Source organism: Phyllostomus hastatus, unplaced genomic scaffold (genome assembly GCF_019186645.2).
Source record: "Phyllostomus hastatus isolate PE091 unplaced genomic scaffold, TTU_PhHast_1.1 phas_contig_90, whole genome shotgun sequence".
NCBI lineage: Eukaryota > Metazoa > Chordata > Mammalia > Chiroptera > Phyllostomidae > Phyllostomus > Phyllostomus hastatus.
This window is the reverse complement of record NW_025333984.1, coordinates 5,039,605-5,066,376: the sequence shown is the minus strand read 5'-3', so window position 1 is coordinate 5,066,376 and position 26,772 is coordinate 5,039,605. Positions and strand designations below refer to the sequence as shown.

General features: G+C 39.7%; 1 protein-coding gene across 5 annotated transcripts in view; it reads left to right on the top strand.

Moving 5' to 3' along the window:
• The window catches only part of OCRL (OCRL inositol polyphosphate-5-phosphatase), a 48,109-nt gene that overhangs the window by 8,188 nt on the left and 13,149 nt on the right, over positions 1-26,772 (top strand). For 2 of the 5 annotated variants that reach the window (XM_045852242.1, XM_045852239.1), the window contains exons 4-18: positions 283-321; positions 6,332-6,442; positions 7,064-7,150; positions 7,846-7,966; positions 8,053-8,214; positions 9,686-9,787; positions 10,306-10,420; positions 11,559-11,675; positions 11,784-11,971; positions 14,592-14,703; positions 16,037-16,146; positions 17,652-17,787; positions 22,579-22,689; positions 23,277-23,442; positions 23,691-23,926. In XM_045852242.1, the coding sequence (XP_045708198.1) occupies positions 283-321; positions 6,332-6,442; positions 7,064-7,150; positions 7,846-7,966; positions 8,053-8,214; positions 9,686-9,787; positions 10,306-10,420; positions 11,559-11,675; positions 11,784-11,971; positions 14,592-14,703; positions 16,037-16,146; positions 17,652-17,787; positions 22,579-22,689; positions 23,277-23,442; positions 23,691-23,926 (1,913 nt within the window). Of the gene's footprint in view, positions 1-282; positions 322-3,469; positions 3,538-3,577; positions 3,589-6,331; positions 6,443-7,063; positions 7,151-7,845; positions 7,967-8,052; positions 8,215-9,685; positions 9,788-10,305; positions 10,421-11,558; positions 11,676-11,783; positions 11,972-14,591; positions 14,704-16,036; positions 16,147-17,651; positions 17,788-22,578; positions 22,690-23,276; positions 23,443-23,690; positions 23,927-26,772 lie in introns of those variants that run through there. The other 3 variants (XM_045852241.1, XM_045852244.1, XM_045852240.1) reach the window with 3 other exon arrangements.

Below are 26,772 nucleotides of genomic sequence, written 5' to 3'. Positions count from 1 at the left end.
TATTGTAATTCCTTGATTTGCTTTGAGGCATTCCATTCGGTTACTTGTTCAGTGCATTTTTCTTTTAGTTGAATTGCTCATGATCTTTAATACTTAGTGTTATTAAAATAATTTTTAAATGTTAAACAAAAAAAAGCAAAGGATTTTTTAAAAAATGTGTTCTAAGACCTAGGAGTGGTGATTGAGAGAAGCAGTTATTTAGTTAGGCATATACCGGACTTCTTTCGGTTGTAATGACTGGTTTTCTCTTCCCTGAGCCTGTGTTTTCTTCTTTTCCCTCAGAAGCAGAAGAAAATCTTTTGATTGATATAGCTTCAAACAGTGAGTATCTTTCTGAATGGAATTGATTTTCATTCAACAAACATTTACTTGAATACCCACTATATTTAAGACACCTCTTTGGTGCATTTTTTATCTTGCCATCTTATCCTATATTCTCCATTTTCTTTAGGCAGCCATACAAATGAGCATTGTTTCACAAAAACATTTAGGCTAAGCTTAAGAAAAAGCAGGTGGCTGGAAAGAATCTTTCAAAAATTTGAAACTATGACCTACTTTTCTAATGCTGGAAACGTCTTTGAGCTATTGGTATTGTTGCTGTCAGTTAAATCTTTGGTATGGAATTGATAATTGTAGGAAGGGCCAGAAAATGTTTAAAGTATATAAGGATTATGAGTTTTTTTTGTTGTTTTTTAAACAGTTGTTATGTTTTAAGATTTTTCTTACCCATTTGTTATTTTTGCATGTTAAATCATAATGTTTTCCTTTATTTTTTGTATTACTTTAGAAGAGTCCCTCTTATACCAGGCATACCTTTTTTTTCCTTAAAATAATTAGGGGCTTTTATTTAAGCTCCATCCCCTCAAAGGATCTCTTTATTAGAGAGAACATCATTTTCTCACTGTTTTCATTCTTTCATTTGTATCCGTTTGAAGCAAATCATCATTGACTTTCTGTGCAAACTGTTCTTTGCTTATCTAATTGTACTCTGTTATGGGGAGGGGAAAATGGACACTGTATGGTTGCCATGGGAAAGAGTACATGACCACATGAATCTGAATCAAACCGGTTGCCTTATCTTGGTTGAGTCCTTGGATGAGTGGGCCTTGGATCTTATCTTGGGGCTGTGGATTATACATGTTTGTTTAAACACAGTCCCTGTCCTTGGTACCATTAATTTGCACAGAACAATTTAGGTGAGCTTTATTCTGCCTTGGGTTTTATTATCCTTTGGTCATGGAGTTTGGAAGTCTTAAGGGCTAAGACTTCCAAAGACTTCAGGCTTACTTAGCCTGAAAGGCTAAGTAAGTTCAGTTGCTGGCTTCCATTACTTCTACTGAAGGTATCCAAGAGAGCAAATAACTAAATATCTATGTCTTCTCATGCTTAGAAAGAAGGCAAAAAGAACACTTAGAAAGCCAAATTTGAGCTAAGGTAGTTCAGCAGTAACTGACATTGCTGCTGAAAGAAGATACTGAAATATCCTGTTCTTGGTACAAAAAAAGGTATATCATCCAAAGCTGAAAAGTTAAACTGAATTGTGCCTTATCTCTTATAAACACCCAGCCTGTGGCATTCGTTTTGTTGGCCTCTCCTACATAGAAATTAACCATGTGTTGCTCTGTCCAGAGTTCAAGTTACTGGATCATAGAGTGGAAATAGTTAAGTAAGCATTTGAATGAAATCCTTTTTTATTTCTGCCCATTTAGTAGTATTTGCACTGAAACCAAATTTTATCTTGATCCTTGGGCTTTATACATAAACCTCAGAACACACAGTATGTTGCAGGAGGGGGACCCTAGGTTTGTTAGTATAGATACATATGCATCCACAGCGCAGAAGAAAGGTCTGGGTCACTAGCACATAGATGGTATTTGAAGCCAAGAGAGACGATGTGATTGCATATAGAGCTGTGCTATCGGATACAAGTGTAACTAGTTACATGTGCCTATTTAAATTAATTAGAAAAAAATTAGAAATGCAGTTCTCAGTTGCACTAGTCACATTTCAAGTGCTCATTAGCCACATGTGGTCATTGGTTACCATGTTGGAGAGTGCAGTTATAGAACATGCTCATCATCACAGTAAGTCCAATGACACTGCTGTTATAGAGTGAAAAAAAGGTTTAGGATTGCACTCAAAGGAACTCTACTTTTTAAAAGTTAAGTAGACATGGAGATACCTCAAAGGGCACTGAAAATTAGTGACCAGAGAGAGAGAGAGAAACTGGATAAATGTGGTGTCATAGAGCTTTTGGAAGAGGTTATTTCAAGGAGTGGTCAACTGTTGATTTCTGTTAGTAGGTCAGATAAGATGACAGAAGAGTGCTCATCAGGACTGAGCAATGTGGAGTTTATTGGTGACCTTAACAAAGCGATTTCGGAGGGATGGTGGGAGCAGGTCATATTGGAGTAAATTAAACAGAGAAATGGGAGATGAGAAGTGGCAACTTTGGTTTTTTGAAGGAGCTTGACTGTGGAGGGGAATATAGATACAGCCTAGAGTCAGAGGGAAATGTGGGGTCCAGGGAAGTATTTTTGTTTTTTAAATATGGAGGATTGAAAACATGATTTAACGCTGATGGGAAGTAGCCTATGAAAGGGACAGGTTAAAAATATTGGGTGCAGGTATCTAGGAGTGATTGTGAGTGTGAGATTCCTGTGAGAATCAGAGGGGTTGTAATTCAAAGGAAAGGTCGCCTTTCCTAGCAGTACTTTTCTTCCTTGTATCAGAAGGGAATGGAGAAGATGAGTGCAAATACAGGTAGGTTTCTATGTGATCACCTCTGTTTTCTCCAAAGTAGGAGGTGAACTAATCAGCTTGGAATGGGAGGGCTTGCAAAGAGGGGGATGCTAAGTTGAGGATAAATGAACAGATGTAAAGTAGTTGTTCTAGATAGTAGTAGGACACTAGTTGAGTATGGAAACTTAGATTTGCTCCTTATCATAGAGTGCCCAGTTGAGGTTAGCAGTCAATTTATAATGGTGTGCACGTGTGTGTGCATGCGTGTGCTACTCCTGGTTGCTCAGATATAAGAGAGGAAGGGTAGTTGGATTTCTGGGGTTTGGCGGTTAGCCAGGTAGGTGCTGTGGAAGAACAGAATGGTGAGGCAGTTCTGGGCTTTTGGAACAGCATAATGATGGCATCTGTTTGGTAAAAAGGGAAGTGAAAGCAGAAGGGAGTGTGTGAGTGGGTGCTGAGAAAGTGGAGGGATCAATAAGCTGGAGATTCCTATATGAGCAAGTAAGCTAGAAGGCATAAAAGGTCAGAGCGGCATATCTGAATTAGAGATTTATGAGGCGGTGGTGTTTCTAGGATGAAAAGGTCCAAGCTGTAACTAAGGAAGTCCCGGTAGGGACTGAGGGAGTGGTTGGCTGAGATAGAGCAGCAAGGCCATTGGATAAGGAAGTTGAAGGGATTGGCTGTGTTTTCTGAGATAATTTTGAAGGGACACAAGATCAGCGCAGAAGTTGGAGTGGAGAGGAAGTCTTATGAGTCCGGTATTGAACACTGGATTCAGAAGTTTCCGGGAAGATGGTAAATGATCTCATGGCGTAAGGAAGGAAGGAAGCTGGTATAGCCCAGTGGGTAAGCCTCAAAGAGGACGGGATTTTTCCTGAGGCAAGAGAAGGAATGGCCTAGAGATGACATTCACAAAGGGTGTGGGAGTCTCCATTTCAGAGGGCTATAGTGGGTGTGCTGCTCTCGGGGGGCCAGCCAGTTTGCAAGTGACTCTGATTTTCAATCTCGATGCCCATAGAGTCACTCAGGGAGTAATTTAAGAACTACCAGTATTTGGGCTTCACCCCCAGAGATTCTGTTTTATTGGCCTGGGGTGGGGCCCAAGTATCACTATTTTCTAAAAGTGCCTCTGGTACTTCTAATGCAGCCATAGTTGGGGACCACTGAGAGTTGCAGGGAATGTTGAGAAAAGTTGAGGTTCTAGGAGTGTTTGCCGATCACAAAGAATCCAAAGGGTTTTGGAAGGGAGCCAGGTAAAAGGTAGGGTGGTGGGGTAATTTGTCCACTTGCTCATGGTGAGAGAACATCTAGTGTTATTTTGTAAGCAATTTCTGGAATCTTATGTCCATTAAATGGGCTAATTTATTTTTTATCTGTGCTAAAATATATCTTTCAAGGATTGTGGGAGAGAGACTATGTGTTCTTGTTCTAAGTTTCTATCAGATTGAAACTTCTCTTTTTTATTTATTTTTTTTACTACTTTTAACATAAATTATCTGAGGAAGAAAGGTCTACTCATGCCCTGAAGGAGTTTTTCTCTGTATCTTAAGGTTGCTCTTAATTGCTGCCTTTAGTCCTATGCCCTCTTTTTTTTTTTCTCCTTACAGTGACATTGTCATTTCTTTTCTTATTTTTGATCCATTTGGGTGCCTTCTTTTCCATTTATTTCTCTATTTTTTCTCTCTTTTCTGATCACTTAATCTATGGAGATAGAAACTTAAGGAAATGCAAAGGGAAAAAAAGAGAATCAAAGGTTCAGCAGTGGGTTTCCACCATAAGAAACTAGGATTTTCATTTCATTTTCTCATCTCTGTTATTTACAAGTGTGAAAGAGTCCAATTAAATAGTCATTATTAAATGTCTTCTGTCTGCAAAGGCTGTCATGCCACGCGCCGGCAAAGTGACCAGCCATCTCTGTTTGCCTGGGACTTCCCTGATATTAGCTTTGCAAGCTCTGAATTCTGAGAAGCCCCTCAGTCATAGACAATCCTTGGAGACCATCAACAGTGTTGTGCTGGACAACCTGTATGTGTGCTCTGCCCTCTTCTCTCAAGGAGCTTATACTTTCCAGGGGCATAAGAAAGCAACACATGTGATAAATCAGTTAAAATAAAAATGTAAACGTACATAGATTTCCTAGATCATCATATCCAGATGATTGATATAGACGATAACTATAGGGCATCACAAAAAGGGAGATAGTAGGCTGTATACATAAGAAACTAAAGTCCTAGATAACTTTGCTTGTAATTATAGTATTTTCCAATTGGTTGTGCTTGAATCAGACCACTCTTGGACATCGGTCGTTATACTGTCTTTGTAAGTTTATTCAAGACATACATATTTCACTAGTAATGAGGCATAGATGCTTCTTTTCAGAATAATTCAAACTAACCTTGTCATTCTTTTCTTTTTAATTAGCTTGTAAATTTGATTGCCTAAGTACAATCTGCACCTAGGAACGACCATGCTATTTCTTTTGTCCCCATTTTCTCCCATTACTCTCCCCTGCCCTGCCTATCTCCTCTGGCATTCAATCCCCCACATTGTCCCTGTCCATGGGTCCTTTATATGTGTTCCTTGACTTTCCCCTTCCCCTTCTTTCCCCCTGTTATGCCCCTACCCTCACCCCTCTGGTCACTGTCAGTTCTTTATTTCCATGTCTCTGGTGATATGTTGCTTCCTTATTTGTTTTGTTAATTAGGTTCCACTTACAGGTGAGATCATATGGTATTTGTCTTTCACTGCCTGCCTTATTTCACTTAGCATAATGCTCTCCAGTTCCATCCATGCTGTCTTGAAGGGTAGGAGTTCCTTCTCTTTCTGCTGTGTAGTATTCCATTGTATAAATGTACCACAGTTTGTTTTTTAATATTTTTATTTATTTATTTATTTTTAGAGGGCAAGAGAGGGAGAGAAACGTCAATGTGTGGTTGCCTCTCACGCACCCCCTACTGGGGACTTGGCCTGCAACCCAGGCATATTCCCTGAGTGGGAATTGAACCAGCAACCCTTCGCTTTGCAGGCCAGGACTCAGTCCAGTGAGCCACACCAGCCAGGTCACGTGCCAGTTTTATAATCCAACCCTTTACTGATGGGCAGTTAGGCTATTTCCAGCACTTGGCTATTGTAAATAATGCTGCTATGAACATTTATTTTCTTCACACTTCAGATATTCTTACTATATGAACTGGATTTGAAATGGTAGGAATTTCCAGCTAGGAGATCGGAGGAGAGTGGTTGGAAAATTAATCTTTTGCTAGAATTTGGAGGTCCTTGCATTAACATCTGAGAGATGTATCAGAACATAGGAAACTATGATTGTAGTCTGATCATATCACTATATTGAGCTGCTCATTGACACAGTTCACCAGCCCCTTAGATTTCCCTCTCTGCTTTGCCCCCAACCCCACATGACCCCACTGCCATTACATTGAATCCCTTGATCTTATAGACACACTTCGTGCATTAGAGATCTGGCATATTTGTGATCTGGGCATTCTCCTATTAAACTGGTAAGCTGAGAATATGATCCCAATATAACAGTGTATTCTATATCTATATGTGTATGGATTACAATTCTTTTTAGGTGGCTGCAAAATTCGCATTCAGGGAGACTGGACTAGAGAGCGCCACTTTGAAATCTTTGACGAGGAGCACTGTTTGAAGTTCCTGTCACAGGTCCATACTGCTCAGGAAGGTAACACAGGACGCAGCAGTTTTCTTTCTACTATTTGAATGGGATTGAAATTCTGACATGCCAATAGAGAAGCAAGCAGCGACAAGCAAAGTGCCTTACCCCGTGAGCCTAGAGAGCTGATTTTTCCAAAATCAGGAATGAACCCAGGGATGGGTTAGGGAACAAGTCTATTCAGCTTGAAGGATACTGAGCCAGTTTCCAGAATCTTCAGTGCCATGGCATGACAGCTTATTGCAGACTGTATTCTGAGTTGTGCCCCAGATGATCCCTGACCTGCCCCCATTTTCATTTTCTTTTTTAAAATGTTTTTACTATTGATTGATTTGAGAGGGAGAAAAACATTGGTATGTTGTTCCACTTATTTATGCATTCATTGGTTGCTTCTTGTATGTGCCCTGACCAGGGATTGAAACTGCAACCTTGGTGGCACGTCTGCGATGGCAGTCTAGCCAACTGAGTTACCTGGCCAGGGCTGCCTTCATTTTCCTAATCTCTTCCTTTATATTCAGGAATGCTGCTGGCCCCTGGTTTTGAGCAGTGCTGAGTGAATGGCTTTGGTTATGGTAAATTTCACTCAATGAAGGGCTCCCCAGTTCCTAACCGTGACCCTTATCTCTCCAGTGCAATCACAACTTCTTGTTCCAGAACAAAAGGACTCATCCAGCTGGTACCAGAAATTAGACACTAAGGACAAGCCTGTTTTTTCAGGTACTGAAAAGACAACCCCTCAGTTGCATTGATTATTGCAGAGTCAGTAGATTTTATCTGGACAGGTAATATAATGTGGATTAATGGCAGTGTTAGGCATCTCCTTTGGAGTGGTTTTATGGAGTCCATGACCACTGTGCACTCCTGATCCTTTCTGTGGCATGTTAGCTCTCCAGGAGCCAGCTTAGCAGTATGGTTGAAAGAAATGCAGGCTCCAAGGCCAGAGGGCCTTGGTTTGAATCCCAAATTCTACAACTTACTAGTTACAGGACCTTGGTCAAGTTACTCAATGACTCTGAGCTTCCATTTCTTTTTCTGTAACATGGGAAGATTTTTAATGGCACTGACCTCATGGAGTCTTTGTGACGATTAAGTGAGATAATGATATAATCCCTTACTGTTAACCAGGCATTGTGCAAAGTCTTCGATAAATGTTAGTGCTCATTATTTAAGGTTCAAATTAATGTAAGTTACTATTGTTGTAGTTAATAAGTCACTGCTTCAGGGACAGATGTGCTTCTTCTCCCAATGTAAGTTATCACTGTCTTTTTGTTTGGTATTTGCCATTGAGCAAGTAGTGATCGAATAAAAACCACTGTCCAAAGTGAAGCCTTATTTGTCCTGGATAAGTTGGATGTTATTGATACCCCTGCCTCCTGCCCCCACCCTTTGATGCTGGATTCTGTGTCCTTCAGGGCTTCTTGGATTTGAGGATAATTTTTCATCTATGAATTTGGACAAGAAAACGAATTCACAAAATCAGCCTGTGGGGATTCATCGGGAACCCCCACCCCCACCCCCTTCAGGGAACAGAATGTAAGTCCTATGTCAAAACATTTCCCATGGAAAAGATTTTTCTATTTTAGGCAGTTTCACTTTTGAATTTCTCATTTATTTGCTAGGCTTCCACGTGACAAAGAGGCTTCTAACAAGGAGCAGCCCAAAGTGACCAACACCATGCGGAAGCTCTTTGTACCGAATACCCAGTCTGGGCAGCGGGAGGGTCTCATCAAACACCTCCTGGCAAAGCGAGAGAAGGACTATGTCAACATTCAGACTTTCAGGTTACTCTCTCTTGTACTACTGAAGTATAACGGAAAATGGCCTTTTGATAATTAGCTTAAATGAGAATCAAAGCATAATAAAAAGGAATGGTCAGCTGGTTCAAGCCCCTGTCTCTATCCAAAGTAGTGTAAATGCTACAATTTCCCTTGGATTTACTAACTACTAATGATACTATGTCTACTAATGTTTCTGGGAAACCAAGAAACATTTTGGTTAGAGAACCAAATCAAGCTCATACATACTAGAGCAGCAATTTTCATCCTGTGTGCCACAAGAATTTTTAAAACATGAATACCTGGCTGTTTAGTCGGGGGCACTGGCCTCTTTTCCCTTAGATTGTCAGATAAAGAATGACAATAGCCAGTTCAAAAATAGCCTTCCAGTGTGATTGAAGCAAAATTATACTTGTTCTTTGTCAGATTGGCAAAAAGTAATTTTTTGGTGTCCAGCAGAATTTTAGTAATTAGTTTGTGTGCCATGAGATGAAAAGGGTTGAAAATTGCTGTAGTAGAGAACTGTACCCTAGCACAGTCTATAAGCAAGTGTATTTATCTATCTGGCCTGTTGATTCCCCCCCCCCCCCCACTAATATTGGAAAATTAAAGTACACCATAACTACTAGATCCTAACTTACTTTGGTAGTTCACTAAAGAAAATGTCACCTAATCCTCTTGATGGGGAGGTCTGTCTTAGATTCTTGCATCTCTAATATATTTTTCACATCACCTTTACTTGTTGATACCTTCTTTTCTGGACCCAGTGTGTGTGGTGTGGTGTAGCCAAGCATGTGTCCGAGTATGAAGCAGTAACACTTCTTTGTGATTTGTGAACAGCATGTACCCTTCTATTCCAAGATTCCAGTCCCATCTGCTATCCCATTATGCCTCATTTATTCTAATTCAATCATAACTATATCCCTATGCTAAAATTTCCAGTTCCTCATATTCCCCATGATGCTTATAATTGTATGTAAACAGTTAAGACAATCAGGACTTTTTCCTTCTGCTTCCCGCCTTAAATCTATATCTGCCTCAACAGAATTTCCTACACAGTTGTCCTTGTAATCCTGAGAGTAAGTTTTCAGATTCAGCTATAGCTCCTTACAGAACGTTTATCCATATTAGATATGCTTACATCATGGAGACACTCTTTCCCTCAGCAAGCTTTCCCTTCAGGTATGAGTTTCAACAGAGTTTAATTAATTTAAATGAAATATGGTAGAGCAAATTAACTTTGTGTTTTTAAAATAAAGACTTTGTTCCTTTCTGTAGGTTCACCTAACGTAAAACTTAGGATAAGCACACTGCCTTTGTGTTCTACCTGCAGATGGTTTTTCTTGTGTGTGACAAAACATTTGAGAAATTATGTTGGCTTATTGTGAATATACTCTTGTATAGTAGTGATCAGAGAATATCTGTTGGTTCGTTCTTGACCTTTGTTTTCACATTATTTTTTTGTATTATGTATTAGATTTTTTGTTGGAACTTGGAACGTGAATGGCCAGTCTCCAGATAGTGGGTTAGAACCTTGGCTGACCTGTGATTCACATCCTCCTGATATCTACTGCATTGGGTAAAGAACGTGTCTGGAATTTCTTTTTGGCTATATGTTTGGTGTTAGTTTACGGGACATTTTGCCTTCCTTTAAAAAAAAGACTATCTGGTAAAAACCTACTGTAGACTATAAGTGAGAGTTAACTTGAGGGTCAAATTTGTGAGATCAGAAAGGAACAGAACCTAAAATGCTATAAGAAAGCATCTAGTCGCCTTGAAACACATAGAAAACCATCTTCACAGAAAGTGAGACATGGGGTCAATTCTAACAGTGCCTGTTCCTGGGATATATAAGCAAATCTCTACTGTTATCCCTTGTGGAGGCTCTTTTGTTTACATCTTGCATAGTCTGTGTATACACTTGTGGGGAATCTTTTGAAAAGAAAGCTGCTTGTCCTTACTGATCACCTGGCCAACAGAACAATTCTACAAAACCTCTCCCTCCCATTCCTTTCTTCACCTACTGTCTCAAAATGGGGCAGGACATACTCCGAGATAATTATGGGATACATACAGATTTCACCTCTTGCTTCTCAGATTCCAAGAGCTGGACTTGAGCACCGAAGCCTTTTTCTACTTTGATTCCATGAAGGAACAAGAGTGGTCCATGGCTGTGGAAAGGGCTTTGCATTCCAAAGCCAAGTATAAGAAAGTAGGTCACATTTAATTATTTTTTTTAATATGTGACTAAATAGAACTCCCTAGAATGTATTGTTATGTATACCTTGTTCCAAATGAGTGGTTTAATTGAATTCTTTCCCTTGCATGATACTGGAATAGGGAAGCCTATTCCTTTTTATACTTATCTCCCAGAAAAAAAAAATTCCCTGAGCTTTCTCATCCTATATTTTCATTGCTCAGGGAGCTTTTAGGAGAAAAAAGGAACTTTGTTCTTATAACAATAATTAACTCAAAATAATTACATATCAGGCCACTGATTTGTGCGGTAAGAGTTTAAGATGAAATTATTCACTGACGTGGTCAGTAATGGAGACTTTATAGAAAAGCAGTTTGAAGCATGTGGGTGCATAGGGTATGTTTTAGAACAGAGCAAGAATACAAATGCTAGGGAATTTAAATGAGTTCCAAACTTGGTTGTAAGTCAGGAGTACAGTTGACTTTAGCCAGGTGGGCCAGTTTATTGGTCTTCAGAGGGCATAGGGTAGAGACTACCAGAAGAGTCATTTTAATTGAAGGGCTACCACGCTGAGACCTTTAAAAGGAGTCATCTGCCGGAGGAACTTTTTATCTGTATCTTCCAACAGTTGATGTAGATAATTAAAATCCTGATGATGTTATTACTTTCATATAGGTTCCTGGCTGACACATATTTCAGACATATTTCTAGCTCTAGTTCATAGCCTTAAGACAGTCAAAATAAAAAGGACTGATGTTTTATAAATGTTCATTTCGTAGGAGATTGGAAATCAGAAACTAGGAAGGCGGGCAAAAGGAACAAGCTGGGATAGAGGCTTTCTCTTAGCTATTTGAATTTTTAATGCTCCCTACTATAGGCTAAAAAAGTGATTAAAATAATGGCTCTAGAGCTGAGTACACTTACTGTCCCCTGAAGACTTTTAACTCTTACTGGTCAGAGCTAGATTAGAGCTTCCTTAGAGAAACTTTATTTCCTGCTTTATGGGGTTCACTGGGAAATTAGCTGATTCAGATTCAGATTTAGGCATTTGCTATGTCTTCTTGGTGGGAAATTAGTTGTAGGAAGTTAGATATGTGGTATCTAAAAAGAGGGGTATTAACATGAACCTTTTCTAACTCCCTGGATCTTATAGGTTCAGCTAGTTCGCCTAGTTGGGATGATGCTCCTGATATTTGCCAGAAAGGATCAGTGGCAGTATATCCAGGATGTTGCTACAGAAACAGTTGGAACTGGAATCATGGGAAAAATGGTGAGTTCCTTTGGGAATGAGCTTGATTATTATTATTATTTATGTCCATGTGAGGTTCGATTGCTGTCTGTGTCTTTGTACTAACTGAGTAATTGCTCTTGCCAACAGGGAAACAAAGGTGGGGTAGCTGTGAGATTTGTGTTTCACAACACTACATTTTGTATAGTCAATTCCCACCTGGCTGCACATGTGGAGGACTTTGAGAGAAGGAATCAAGATTATAAGGACATTTGTGCACGAATGAGTTTTGTGGTCCCAAATCAGACCCTCCCGCAGCTGAACATTATGAAACATGAGTAAGTGGTTAAGTCACCTTTAGCCTTTGAATAGTGGGGCTGAGAAAAGAATAAACGGGTGAGAAACTGTAGAGCAGGGGTGTCAAACTCATTTTCACCAGGGGCCACATCAGCCTCGTGGTTGCCTTCAAGGGGCCTAATGTAATTTTGGACTGTATAAAAGTAACTACTCCTTAACAGTTAAGTGAGAGCTTGGTGCTGCCGCTGGGTAGAAACAAGGTGCTGGGCCGGATAAAACAAGGTGGAGGGACAGATTCAGCCCGCGGGCCTTCTGTTTGCCACCTATGCTGTAGAACCATGAAGAGTAAGGGATTGCCATTTAAGGATGGGGTAACGAAGAAGGGAGGGTTGGAGGAGTAGCAGATTCATTGAGGCAGAGAGATTAAATGTGTTATCAGAGGAAAGGTTAGTTCTAGCGGATATCTAGAGTAAAGCAGGAGGGGTCTGTCAATTGGAGTCCGTTTTCAGTGTTTTTTTAAAGTATAAAATAGAAATGTTAGTTATGAATTGTAATAAGAGATAAAACTATTTTTAAAAATATTTTCATTTATTAATTTTTAGAGAGGGAAGGGAGGGAGAAAGAGAAAGAGAGAAACATCAGTGTGCGGTTGCTGGCAGCCATGGCCTGCAACCCAGGCATGTGCCCTGACTGGGAATCGAATCTGCGACACTTTGGTTTGCAGCCTGAGCTCAATCCACTGAGCTCCACCAGCCAGGGCTCAGAAAGAAAGGGAGATAAACATCAGTGTGTGGTTGCCTCTCGGGGGGGCCCCCCTTAGCAGGGACCTGGCCTGCAACCCAGGCATGTGCTCCCACTGGGAATTGAACCAGTGACCTTTTGGTTCACAAGCCCAGGATCAATCTACTGAGCTACACCAGCTGGGAATAAGTGATAAAATTAAAAGTAAAAATCCCTGATTTCTTATCTTCTGCTCTTCCCAGCCAATCCCTCTCTGCAAAGGAATCCACTGCTAACAGTTTGGTGTGTATCCTAGGTCTGTGCTGTACAGTATGGCAGCCAGTAGCCATGGGTAGCCGGGGCACTGTGAAAAGCAGCTAGGCCAAACTGAGATGTGCTGTAAGCATCAACTACAGTGGATTTCAGAGACTTGGGAAAACGTGAAACATCTAAAATTTTTAGTACTGATTACATGTTGAAATGATAATAACTTGGATATATTGAGTTAAATGAAATTTATTATTTAAGTTATTTTCACTTGTTCCTTTTACTTTTTAATTGCAGCTACTAGAAAATAGAAAATTACATTTGTGATGTGCTTTGTATTTCTTTTGAATAGTGATATTCCAGACTTTTTTGTATGCACATACAGACACACACATACTTGTTATATGGTGCTGTATTATCCTTTTTATTATAGATCTCTTCAAGCCAGTATATGTAGACCTACATTATTCTTTTAATAGCTGTAAATCATTAAGAATAGGGGTGGTGGAGATTTAAAGACACCAATGGATCAATATGAGAGAAAGGTTAGTGAAGAATGGGACTTAACAAGGATAGAAGCAGAAATCAATTGAGAGGAATGGGTTGGGTGGTAGAAAATGATTTGTTGTAAATAAATTAATACTGGTAATTGAAATTCTGAAAAGGCAGTGTGGTTTAGAATAAGTGATTTGAGGTGGGAATTGTAGTGGGAATTGTAGGAAAACAAAACATAATTTCGGGGTATTAGAATCAGTAGAGAGTAGGGTAATTGAGGAAAGAGTAGGGAAAGAGAGGGATGTTGGCCTGCTTCCATATTGTGTCAGCAATTAGGTACATAGGGAATTATACTTCACAGTGGTAATGTCAAGGCCTTGACATTAATGGTCATAAAGTTGCCCTGAAGTTCCATAAATTTATTTCCCCAGGATTCCAGAAATTTCGTATTACACTTGAGATTGGCAAAGGGACTCATTCAGTGTTTGAGATAGCTCATAGGAGAATTTGTTTTGGTGTGGTAATTTCAGGGTCTTCCCTGTGGGGTTCTCAGTACATCTAGGGGCCTGTTGGTGTTATTGGGAGCCTGAGTATCATGGGAGCCTGTAGATCCCAGTGTATTGCAGCCTCCTTTCTGCCTGGGATTTGGAGTGCAGGTCTGGGGCAGGGGTAGACAGATTGGCCACAGCACCAAGCCGTGGACCCACTTTTTGTAGTGAGCCCTGCCTGGGAGAGGTGGTGTTGTTCAAACCATGCAGACCTTAGTGGAGAGTCTGCAGAATGTCCGGGCTCGTAGAGGCAGAACACGTTGAGATTTGCTTCCTCTAGAGACCTGGCAAGCAGCCAGGCAAAAGTTTGAAGCTAGTCCAGGAAATAAACTACATACTTTTCTCAGGCAGTTAACTCCTTGGCTTCTGAATCCCATACATATACTGTATTATGTCCCCATGTTTGTTCTTCATGTTTGCTGTGCCTATCCTCCCACCTATTTTTTAATCCCTAGTCCCTTTCAGGTGTTGATAGTCCTTGCCCCCAAAGGATAGTTACAGGTTCCACCCCTGGTGGGAGAGTGATAAACAAATCCTTGTCAGTAACCTAACCGTTTTTTCTTTTCTCATTCTGTGATTGATTTTTGTGCTAATTATGGCTACTTCCTTCCATATATTTCTTGATACTCAGTGTTGTCATCTGGTTGGGCGATTTGAACTATAGACTTTGCATGCCTGATGCCAGTGAAGTGAAGAGTCTTATCAACAAGAATGATCTTCAGAGACTCCTGAAATTTGACCAGGTAAGTAAATTTTTATTTTGTAGGTACTTTCCTAGATAGCAGATAAATTGTTAGGTTTATGACATAGACGAGTGGGAGGTGTGCCTTACTCTAGGAATAGATGGAAAGGTCTCACTGTGTTGGGAAACAGTATGACTAAGTGACACGGCGAATACACACAAGGTTGGCACTACTTTTATTAAGTACTTAGATGGCAGGAGGGGAGGTAGTGTTAGTGATAAAAAGTAAATATCAAGTTTATTCATTAAGTCTTTGTCAAGAAGAGATTTGTGTCAGTGAGTTCAACGATGGGTGGAATGAATTGGAGAACACTTCCTGGAGGAAGTGGGCCGTCAGCCATGTTCATGTGGTTTGGCAGATGGAACAGGGAAAGCTGCTCTATGATTATTTGGCAGGCTCAGCAACAGCTTGGAGGTAAAAGAGAGGCCCTGTGAAGGGATTGGGAAGCACAGAAAAAATTTGTCTGGGGCAAATAACAGACTGGTTTAATGGGAACTGATTGAGAAGTTGAAGCAAGCTAGGTTGTAGATGTTAAAACCTGTTGGGAAAGCATTGAGTCAGTTAACATTTCTGTGGAACTTGATATTCAGGGACCTGGTTTTCTGTAAATTTACCTCAACCTAGCACAAGACTTGAATTTTTGCTTTACCTTATGGATACGGGATACTGAAAGTGAATGCTTCTTATTGAGGGAAGAAAATGTTTCAACTTGATTTTAATGTCTTTAAATCCTTATGAGAGATTTTCGAGCTTCTCATATTGTCAAATTTCAGGTGTTTTACAATAGAATAGTTTTTTTTAATGAGCCTTTCTTGCCTGTGTCTTCCTTCACACTGAGGTTGGCTGGTGAATTTCTGTCCATGGCTTCCTCTATTCTGAGTCCAAAAGGGGTACAGTTGGAATAAATTGTTAGTCTTATGTAATTCTGGTAAAATATTTGAGTGAGGAAAACTTTCAGATCAATCTGTAGCTATTCACTGAATTTGACTTTTGGAATTACCCATTCAACTTTTGTGTGCCTTTTTTTTTTTAAGTAAAATTGTACTAGATGGTTCTTGTCCACCTTCAGGGAATTTAGGATTATTCAGATTTCATTTTTCCATTTTCCTTGACTGCTATTACCAATAAATAATTAGCAGTGTGTTCATAATGAGTATCATATCTATTGGTGAGTTTGGGTGATATAGAAATGGCATAATTTAATTTACAAGGTAAGAACTTTTTTGTATATCTGACAGTTGCAAAGGTTATTATGGAACTAACTATTAGAAATGGCTAATCACTTACATTAAGGGTGCTACCCTGGTAACGTGATGCTTCTTTCTACTTCTAGCTAAATATTCAACGCACACAGAAAAAAGCTTTTGTTGACTTCACTGAAGGGGAAATCAAGTTCATCCCCACTTATAAGTATGACTCTAAAACAGACCGATGGGATTCCAGGTAAAGTAACAAGAACCTCCTTGTGGAGTGGAGTAAGGCCTGATCTTTTTTCTGTCCCTCCATCTCGGAGAAGGGCTAGGAACTTTTTAGATCATGCCAGAAGCAGAAATAAAAGACCTGAAGGCTCACTGCTGTTGTAGAAAAAATTTTATTCATGTGTACTCAAAGGTGAGCATATGTTTAAAAAGCATAATTTCTACATCAGGGATGCTGAATTTTTACAGGCTGTTTGTAGTGCGTCATTTTGGTTACCCCAGCAGACTTGCTTAGATTATGACCTTCGTGATCTTACCCCTACTTCCTTACCTATTGCCCTGTTCCAACTGTTTTTTTCTAAACTATTTCTTAACTATTTGACTCGAGACACCAGAAGATGAAAACAAAGAGCCATGAAAGTTCTTGAAGCACAGTGGTTCTCAATCTCGAATATACACTAGGATCTTCTAGGAACTTTAAAAAATACTGATGCCTGGGCCCACCATCTGCAGTTGCCAGAGAACTCTAAGACCCACTGTCTGGGGTGGCCCTTTGATTTCCTAATTACCCCCAGTACAGTGCCATTGGCATATTTCTGGTAACTATTTGTCTTCCACCTATGGTCTCTTTCTTTGTTTCCTGTGGTTCCCTACCTGGCTGAGCCCAGAAGCTTGCAAGAGAGAATCCCTGGGCATATTTAGCTTCTTTACACTCAGAGTACTAGGATGGGGTGGGAGGAGTCTGTGGTCCATGGGAGCTGGTCAGAAAGTGAAAAGTGACACTGACAGAAGATCTCTACCCTTGGCCTTGTTTCTTCCACTCACCTGACTTGTGAGTCAATTGTAGAGCTGCTGATAACTTATTTGTGTCACCTTCTGGGTAAGGTGTACAAGGCGTTGCTTATTTTAACAGAATACTAAGTGGGCTTTTTGCCAACCCTTGCTATTCTATGGGCTCTTAACGTGTTCAGACTTCTGTGCTTAGGTGTTAGTTCATTTCTATTAGAAGAATTTACACTTGCCCATAAAAGTTCAAGTTTAAAGGAGAAATCCAATTACTCATCTCCAGAGATTAAGCCCAGCCTAGGAAAATAGGATTGGATTTTTGGATTTTATTAGTTGTCTAGCTATTGTGAAGTATCATTACAGTTTATAGAGCAAAGGAAGAGGACATGTTCTGAATATAATTCTGACTTTCTGAGGATATTTAAGAAGGTACTATCATACTTTCCCCCAGGGCAGTGTTGTTGAAGATGTAATCCTAACTTTAAGAGAACCATTTATTTCATTAGATAAGTGTTCATTGAACACCTATTTTGCAACAGATACTGTGCTACGGGCTGGGAATTCAGTGGCAAACAAGCAGACACAGTCCCTTCACAGAGCTTGCAGTATAGTAGGTAATATACTTGGGTTGTTAAGGAAGGAGAGGTGTATAACAAGAGGGCCTAACCCAGGTTTGAACCAGTGTGGCAGGTATTACATTCTTGCATGGTATGTTCTCATTATAATTCCTTTCTTTATTTGCAGCGGGAAATGTCGGGTTCCAGCCTGGTGTGACCGAATTCTTTGGAGAGGAACAAATGTTAATCAGCTTCATTACCGGAGTCACATGGAGCTGAAAACCAGTGACCACAAGCCTGTTAGTGCCCTCTTCCATATTGGGGTAAACACTTGTTTTTTCATTCATTTGTTTGTGTGTTAAGTATCTATTCTTAGGACATTATTTAAACTCAGAATAGATCAACAATTCCCTGAGTCATAAATGTTTCCATAACCAAACAGTCATTTGTTGCATCAAGAAGTTAGTACCCTCAACCCTCCTAAATGCTGTGTCTGTGGCTCTTAAGTGACACAGATGTTTCTCATGCTACATAATGGCTTGGTAGTAACCTTAGCCTCCTAAAGTCCTTATACATAAAAAAGAGAGGCTAGGTTTTGCACAGGTGGCAAACACAAGGCCTGTGGGCCAAATCCAGCCCTCCACCTTGTTTTATCCAGCCTAGCACCTTGTTTCTACCTGGTGGCAGTGCTGAGCGCCTTGCCCCTAGTTAAGCAGTCACATTTGTACAGTCCTAAAATTACATTTGGCCCTTTGAAGGCAACTGTGAGGCTGATGTGGCCCCCGGTGAAAATGAGTTTGACACCCCTGTTTTAAAGGATGGGTAGCTTTTCATCAGATAAATAGTAAAGAGCCAAAGCACCAGGAGAGAGATTCCAGATGGAGGAGTGGGAACAGCAGGAGCAAAAGCACAGACTGGTCAGAATACAACCAATTTTGTATATACCTTAAGAAGCATATTGTCAGCCCTACAGTGAAGTCTTCCCATCTAGGAACACAGGTTTTTATGTTTTTCTTTAACTCCTTTGTATCCTGGTCTGGATTAATGGTCAGTCAGTTATTTTTTGTTGTTTTTGTTGTTTGAGTCTCTTGTGAGGAAAGTTTTTGTTTTCACATTTATATTCTAGCTGTTTGTTATTAGTATACAGGTTCTATCTTGGAATTGTGTTGATTTATTACAGCCAGTACATTTAGATTATTTCTTGTAGATTTTCCAGACCTGTAGTCATGTAATCTGTCAGAATCTGTGTAGTGCAGTGCTTGATAGGATGGGCTTTATAGTTAGACTGCTTAGATTCGTGTCCCAGCTCAACCACTTTCTGTGTAACCATGGAAAATTTGTGTAACATTCCTGTGCCTCAGTTTTCTCCTCTACAAAATGGAGACAAAATGTACCTACTTATGAGGGTTAGTAAGGTTAAGATACGCTTTTATTGAGGTACTCATGATTTGACTTTTGTGCATTTTGAAATTTTAAAATAATAATGAATAATAATAGCAAATGTTCCTCAAATATTAGGTAGTGTGTGCCAGGGACTGTGCAAGGCAATTTACACACATCTCACTTACTCTTTCTGACAATGCTTTGAGTTAAATATTTCTCATTTAACAGATGAGCAAATGGAGAGCCAATGCATTTAAATAGCTTCTTTAAGGGCATTCAGCTAGAAGAATTGCTGAGATTCAAATCTTAAGTCTGTTTCAAACTCCCAGGCCTTATAGATGCTCTTTCTCCTACCCTCACAATGCATCTGTAGTTCCAAAGAACTTACTGACTAGATAGGCCTTCAGATATGTTTGTATTTCTTTTCAGAACTTTGGACTATTTAGAATACTGCATACATATTAATACAGAGCTCCCAGCAGGATATTTAATTTTTTCCATGCTTTCTGTGTATTTTATGTATCTTTAATAAAGGTCAATTTTTCTAGCTTTTAATACCTTTTAAATTACACAGGAATTCCAAAGTGCTTTCTCTTTAAAATTAAAAATATTTAAGCAAAATTTACAGATAAGTCTGAAGTTTTTCAGTTCCTGTTCTATCACCTCATTCCCACCTTTGCTCAAACCCCTAACTCCCAGCTAGGCCAACCACTAGACCAGCACTGTCTAATAGGTCTTTCCATGATGGTGGAAATGTGGTAGATCTCTCTTGTCCACTACAGTAGCAACTACCTCCAGGCAGCTGTTGGTCACTTGAAGTATGGCCAGCATGACTTAGAGAACTGAATTTTCAGTTCTGTTTACTTTGAAGTAATTTAAAGGTCCTTATGTGACTACTGGCTATTATATTGGACACAGTTCTAGACATTTGCATATACTTTTCTCTTTACCCGCAGATAATATAGTATTATTTGGTATGTTGGTGTGTATATATCATAAAGGGTCTCATACTGTATGGGTTGGTCTGCAACTTGCTTTTAAAAAAATTCAGTGCTGTGTTTTGGAGAGCTATCCTTTATTATATAAATATCTAGTTCATTGTACTTTCTTCTTAATTCCAAATTTTGTGAATCATTTCCTTTTCTGCCCTGGCTGGCTGGCATAACTCAGTGGATTGACGTGGGCCTGCTAACCAAAGAGTCGCTGGTTCAGTTCCCAGTCAGGACACATGCTGGGGTTGCACTCCAGGTCCCCAGTAGGGGGTGCACAAGAGGCGAGCACACATTGATTTTCTCTTTCTCTCTTTCTCCTTCCCTTCCCCTCTCTCTAAAAGTAAATAAATAAATAAAATCTTTTAAAAAGTATTTTAAAACATTAAAAATTAATTTTCTTTTCTGAAATGGATTTATCAGGTGGTGGCATTCTATCACGTTTTTCCTTCATTGTCTTTAATGTGCTATTAAGCGCTGTGATCATGATAACCCATTGAGAAAGCTTTGATTTTTATTGAGTAGACCATCCCATATTTTGGATTCTTAGGCATGCTATGATTAGAGGCTTAAAAAACCACATTATAATTATACCACTATTGGCATCAGTGACTGTTAACAAAGGGACCAAGTGCTCAGTGACTGATTAACTTCAGAAGACTCGCTCTGCACTGGCTGAAACTAAGCTGAGATAGGGTTCCCACTCTTGGACTTGGTAATGGGATCTGTTGCATTGGCTCTCAGACTTCAGTGTACATAAGAATTGCCTGTAGAGCTTTTTAGATGCAGGTGCATGGACCCTAGCCCTGGAGATTTTTATCAGTAGCCTGAGGTATCTGCATTTTTAAGACCTACCTGAGTTGATCCTGTTGCACACCGGGTATTTTGGAAAGGGTCTTACACTAGAAGTTCAGGTATCACCTCTGGTACTAACTGTGGTGGTGAGCAGCTCAGCTGATCTATTAGTATTTTGAGGTTCTTAGCTATCAGAATAAGAATCAAGTGTCGCAGGTTCGATTCCCAGTCAGGGTACATGCCTGGGTTGCAGGCCATGATCCCCAGCAACCACACATTGATGTTTCTCTCTCTCTCTCTGTCTCTCTCCCTTCCCTCTCTAAAAATAAATAAAAATAAATAAAATCTTAAAAAAAAAGAATCTGCCCTGGCTGGTGTAGCTCGGTGGATTGGGTGAAGGCCTGTGAACCAAAGGGTCACTGGTTCAACTCCCAGTCAGAATAAATGCCTGGGTTGCAGGCCAGGTCCCCAGTAGGGGATGTGTGAGAGGCAACCACACATTGATGTTTCTCTTCCTCTTTTAAAAACAAACAAACAAACAACAAGGACAAGAATCTTTGCTTTGGTAGGCTCACAGGTGGTTGTGAATATAAGATGACACGTAAAATAGTTTTCGAAATAAAAAGTAGTAAAGGTTTGTAAAAGTATTAAAAAGTATAATATTCCTCTTAAGGTTACAGTGTAGTATGGACCCCGGTGACACTAGCGATGGCTTCCTTCTCAGTTCTCAAGTGTTATGGTTCAGATATGTATAACTTCCCCAGTCTCTGAGATGTTTGCTCAGCTTTGATGTTTTTATTTTCCAAGTTTGATGTATAACCTTTACTGCCTTCATGTTGTATTTGTGAAGTTTTCTATTCTAAAAAAAAGAAACTGGGGTCTCAATAAGGTCAAATGCTGTGTTAATTATGTTCATTTTTGGCATTGGTTTATATGAAGTCTTTTTTAAAGATGTTATTTATTTATTTTTAGACAGGAAGGGAAGGAGAAAGAGAGAGAAACATCATTGTGTGGTTCCCTCTCATGTGCCCCCTACCGGGGACCTGACATGCAACCCAGGCATGTGCCCTGACTGGGTATCAAACTGGCGAACTTTTGGTTCACAGGCTAGCACTCAGTCCACTGAGCCACATCAGCTACAGCAATTTGTATGAAGTTTTACTAGTGAAAAAACATAGCTACATCAGGAAGCTGAAAGTGCTGTGTCACATGGGAGGATTTTTGACCTCTTGGTCAGGATGAGTTGTCTGTTATCATGCTGTTAGTCTAATCTAGGATATTTTGGGTCAGCCCTTTACTAAAATGGCCATGGGCTCCATTTATTAACCTACATTTATCATTACATTTAATCTGACCATTGATGTTATGATTCTTGGCATTGTGAATAGCAGCTAATAAAGTTAAATGCTTTAATCATTTTTTCTGCCGTTTCAACACTTTATGATCATTGTTAGAAACAGGAAAAGGTATGTTTTGACACTGTCATTTTGTACAATGCAGGAAATCATGTTGCAGAATCATCACATTTTCTCCACCACCAAACAATCATGGAACAAGAAAATATTCTCCCCAAATATTTATTATTATTGTCAAGCTTAACACAGACGTTTATCTCTTCTAGGAAGTTAACCAGTTAACTTTACCTTTATCTTAAAGTGTGTGATTCTATAATGCTTAGTTTAATTTATGTTTGCTTTAGTGACCTTTTAAAAATTGTTAGACTCTTAGAGACATCAACCTGAGAGCCCATAAGACTGAAATAAAGGTCTGTTTTCTCTCCGGTAAAAGTTTTGGATGGAGTGAGATATCAGAAAGTGTTTGAAGGTGTTGTTTGAACTAGAGTTTATTTGAAATGATTGCTGTAATGACATTTTAATTGTTAGGTAACCTTACAAGAAGGTAAGGTAGGAGCATGTAAGACTGAAAAGAAGGTTTGTTTTCTTTCAGGTAAAGGTTGTCGATGAAAAGAGGTATCGGAAAGTGTTTGAAGATATTGTACGCATCATGGACAGAATGGAAAATGATTTCCTTCCTTCCTTAGAACTCAGCAGGAGGGAGGTGAGCAAAAACACACAGCAGCACCTTCTTCTGCCCGTTGTGCTTAGCACAGGAAAAATCAGGTGACTCAGAGAAGGTGACACGGCAAAGTGGTGAAGACTATGTCTGCTGAAGGCAGACTGCCTCCATTCCAATTGCAGCAGTGCCGTCTAGCATATTTATGACCACAAGCAAATATCTTACCCTTTGAAAGCCACAGTTTCCTTTTCTGGATAAAGGGGTGGTTGTGAGGATTGCACAAGTTAAGACATGCGAAGCTCTTAAAACAGCACCTGGCCCAAAATAAGCCCTCAGATTTTAGCCACTCTTATTTACTATTTTAGAATTGCTGGCTAAGTCATATCTGAACAACCAGGAACAATCAGAGTAGCCTAGAGAACTAGCAAAACCTGTGTAACTTCTCCTCTGTTGGTATGAGTGTAATAATCTATGAGGGGATGGTGCTGGCTGAAGCGGTGAGTGTATATGGCAGTTGTGCACCTGGTTAATAATGGCCTCATTCTTTATTCCTATTTTCTATGGAATAATCCAACTGACTGACTTCCCCTACTAGTGATGCACGTTTGTGTCTGTCTGTTATTCCCCAGTTTGTGTTTGAGAATGTGAAGTTTCGGCAACTACAAAAGGAGAAGTTCCAGATCAGCAACAATGGACAGGTTCCCTGCCATTTTTCTTTCATCCCCAAACTTAATGACAGCCAATACTGCAAGCCATGGCTTCGGGCTGAACCTTTTGAGGGCTACTTGGAGCCAAGTGAGTTTTTCCTTTACCGTTGTCTCTGCTGCATGTACTGCCTCTTCATATCTCCTCCCTTTGTTTAACTTCTTGTTTTCTAACCACATGTCTCTCACCTTCACTGTCATTATATTGGGGATACCTCTTTTGTTTGTCCAGTCTCCCCTTTGTCACTTGATTTTTTAGAGGACACTTCTTCTGTTAGTTCTCGTCTCCATTTTTTTCCATTGGAAGTTTGTCTTACCCTGTGTCATCTCACATTTCAGATGAGACAGTGGACATTTCCCTTGATGTGTATGTCAGCAAAGATGCTGTGACCATCCTGAACTCAGGGGAAGATAAAATTGAAGATATTCTTGTCCTTCACCTGGATCGAGGCAAAGACTACTTTTTGACCATCAGTGGAAATTACCTCCCGAGTTGTTTTGGTACATCCTTAGAGGCTTTGTGCCGAATGAAAAGACCAATCCGAGAAGTTCCTGTTACCAAACTCATAGACTTGGTAAGAAACATTTCAAGACATGAACCTCCTTTAGATAAAATTTTCACAATAATTAAGTAATGTCTCCATTGTCTCTTTGCTTTCTTTTTTGTCAGGTGGGGGGCGGGGTGGGGAGGGGGAGTTGTCATGTGATAAATAAGAATAAGACTGTCACTTGCTCGAGCACTGCTTTCATTAGATTGTGCCTGAAAGGAAAGAGGAAACGGTAATGTTATTGGCTCTTGTCAGAAATATAATAGGTGATACTAAATTCACTGAATTAGATTAAAGGTTCCCTTCTCAAAGATAGAATGCTTGTTTGTTACGCTCTTCATATTTCTAAGTCACTTGCATAAAGTGGCATGTGTGTGAGGTACAATTGGTGGAAGAGGCAGTATTATTATGCTCAGTAAACACATGAGAAAACTGAGGCACAGAGACAGGAACTTGCCCAAAGAGGAATAGTTAGTGACACATCGATTACCCAGATTCTCTGACCTCCAGTCTGCAGCTGCTCACTATATCTTATCTAATCTAAGTAAAAATTGCCTGCTTACTGCAGCCCAGTCCTATATGTGAACTTCAGAAGCCCTGGGGGTTGTCACGCAGGTATAGGTCCCTCACCCTACTTCTGGCAACAGAATCAGAATCTCAGGGTGTGTGGCCCAGGAATCTGCACATATCAACATTCCAGAAGATTATAATGTGCCCGGAAGTTTCATACATGTTTAATGTGATTCAAGAATGGAAAGAAGGAGGATTTTCCTTCCCTGTCACTAAGCTGTAATATTAGTGCCCTTATGGAGGAAATGCTTGTATTATCTTTAGTGTGATGTGAATGTGATAACCACCACACTACAGAAACTGTATTATCTTTAGTAACAGAAATTGATTTAGTAACAAGCTCATCCTGTTAAGTTTTCTTCTAAATGAATGTACTGTTGTGTGCAGACCTTGTAAGGCTATTAAAGTGTATTCTTGATTTTTTTTTTCCCAAGGAAAACTAGGTGACATGAGAGCCATATGTTATCAGTACCATTAGAATTCCCTTGATCTTTTGCCCTGGCCAGAGCTGTGATCATATCGTCTCACCAGAGGGCTGGGCCAATGGGCAGGCTGCTGGCTTGTCTGAGTATGGTCTGTTCTGTTGCCATGGAATTGTTTTAGCTGTGACTCAGAGGCAGATTAAAACACTGGAGTTAAGTCCCAGCATTCTTTCTTGGAATTATAGTTGTTTCCCTAGAGCCCTCATGACTGAGGATATTACCTCTATTCAAGACAGAACCATTTTCTTCAGAAATTCATATGCTAACATTCTGTTATTTTTTTATGGTGCTTGTTTTTTCTTCTACCACCATAGACCTGTCTTTCAAATTTAATATTTAACCTTTTAGAAAATACTATAAATCAGGAGCCTCAGCCCCCAGGCCACAGACCACTAGTGGCCCGTGGCCTGTCAGGAACCGGGCCATACAGCAGGAGGTGAGCAAGTGAAGCTTTATCCACTCCCCACCCTGCCCCCATCTTCACCCCAGGCCGTGGAAAAATTGTCTTCCATGAAACCAGTCCCTGGGGCCAAGAAAGTTGGGTACTGCTGCTCTAAATGAAGTTGTTTTTCCTTTTTTTATACCCTCTATTTCATATCCCAAACACCATTTTTCAGGTTTTTTTCAGCTTTTGTGTCTCAGAAGACTAGACAGTCCATATTGAGATGTCTCCTGTTGTCGCAAGAATTTTGTAGCTTTCTCAGAGCCAAAACCCAATCTGGATTCATACAATACATTTGGTGAGGTCTCTTCAGCCTCTTTTAGAGTAGAAGAGGTCTCCCCTTTTTTTTCTTCAATGGCATTGAATATTTTTAAGAGTCCAGGACACTTGCCCAGTCAAAAATGCACCATTTCCTGTATTTGTTTTTCCTCTTGGTAATTTTTTAAACTTATCCCTTTAAACTCTCTCTTCCCACCTTATTTCCAGTAAACTGGAACCTACCTTTTGGTCAGAGCTGGCAAAAGCACTATAATACCCTTTACTGTAATTGTCCCATATTAAAGTGGCTGAAAGGAGGCTCAACCAGCATAAAATTTTTAAATTTTATTTAAAATATTATCAGGTAATTTAACCATGTTTGATCATGAATAGGAAGTAGCCAAACTCTTTAGTGAAGTTAATGGCCCCGTGTGAAGCCCATCCCTTCTTTTTATGCACAAATGATTTAGGTTTAAAAAAATAGAACCCTGATAATTTTTTCTTTACAAAATTGCTAAGTTCTTATTACATTGTATGTGTGTGGTCATCATTTCTTTATTGTTTTAAAGCTTTTATTGTGTAGGATTTGGAGTTCTGATTCTTTTCACAGCCTGTTGCATTTTGGCATTATTAAATTCCTGTTTCATTAATGAGGAAATCATCCATATCAGTGTGGAGCAGTAAGCAAGAAATCAAACATTATCTGTACCCCCTTCATAATACCTTTCCTGCTTTTGATTTTGCCCTTCTGAAATGCTTTCTTAGTTTGTTTCTTCCAAGACCCAAGATATTTCAACTCCTCTGAGACTATGCTATTAATGATTGTACCTGTTGTCCTCTTTGTATTATTTGCTCTAAATTTTTAGTGAAACCAGAACCCAGTTCAGTGCCTGTGTTGACTGCCTACATGCCAGTGCAGAGACTCCTGTACCACACCTTCTTCCCACCAAATGCAGAATTCAGTAGCTGGCATAAGTCTTTTTCATTCTTTCCACCCATCTCAATGACAGTCACTTTAACACTCCTACAATAGTTGGGATTAGTCCCAGTGGCAAACAGAGGAGAATCTATAATTATCTTTATTCTTTTCCAGAATTAAGATGGACTTTTTGGTTTATTAA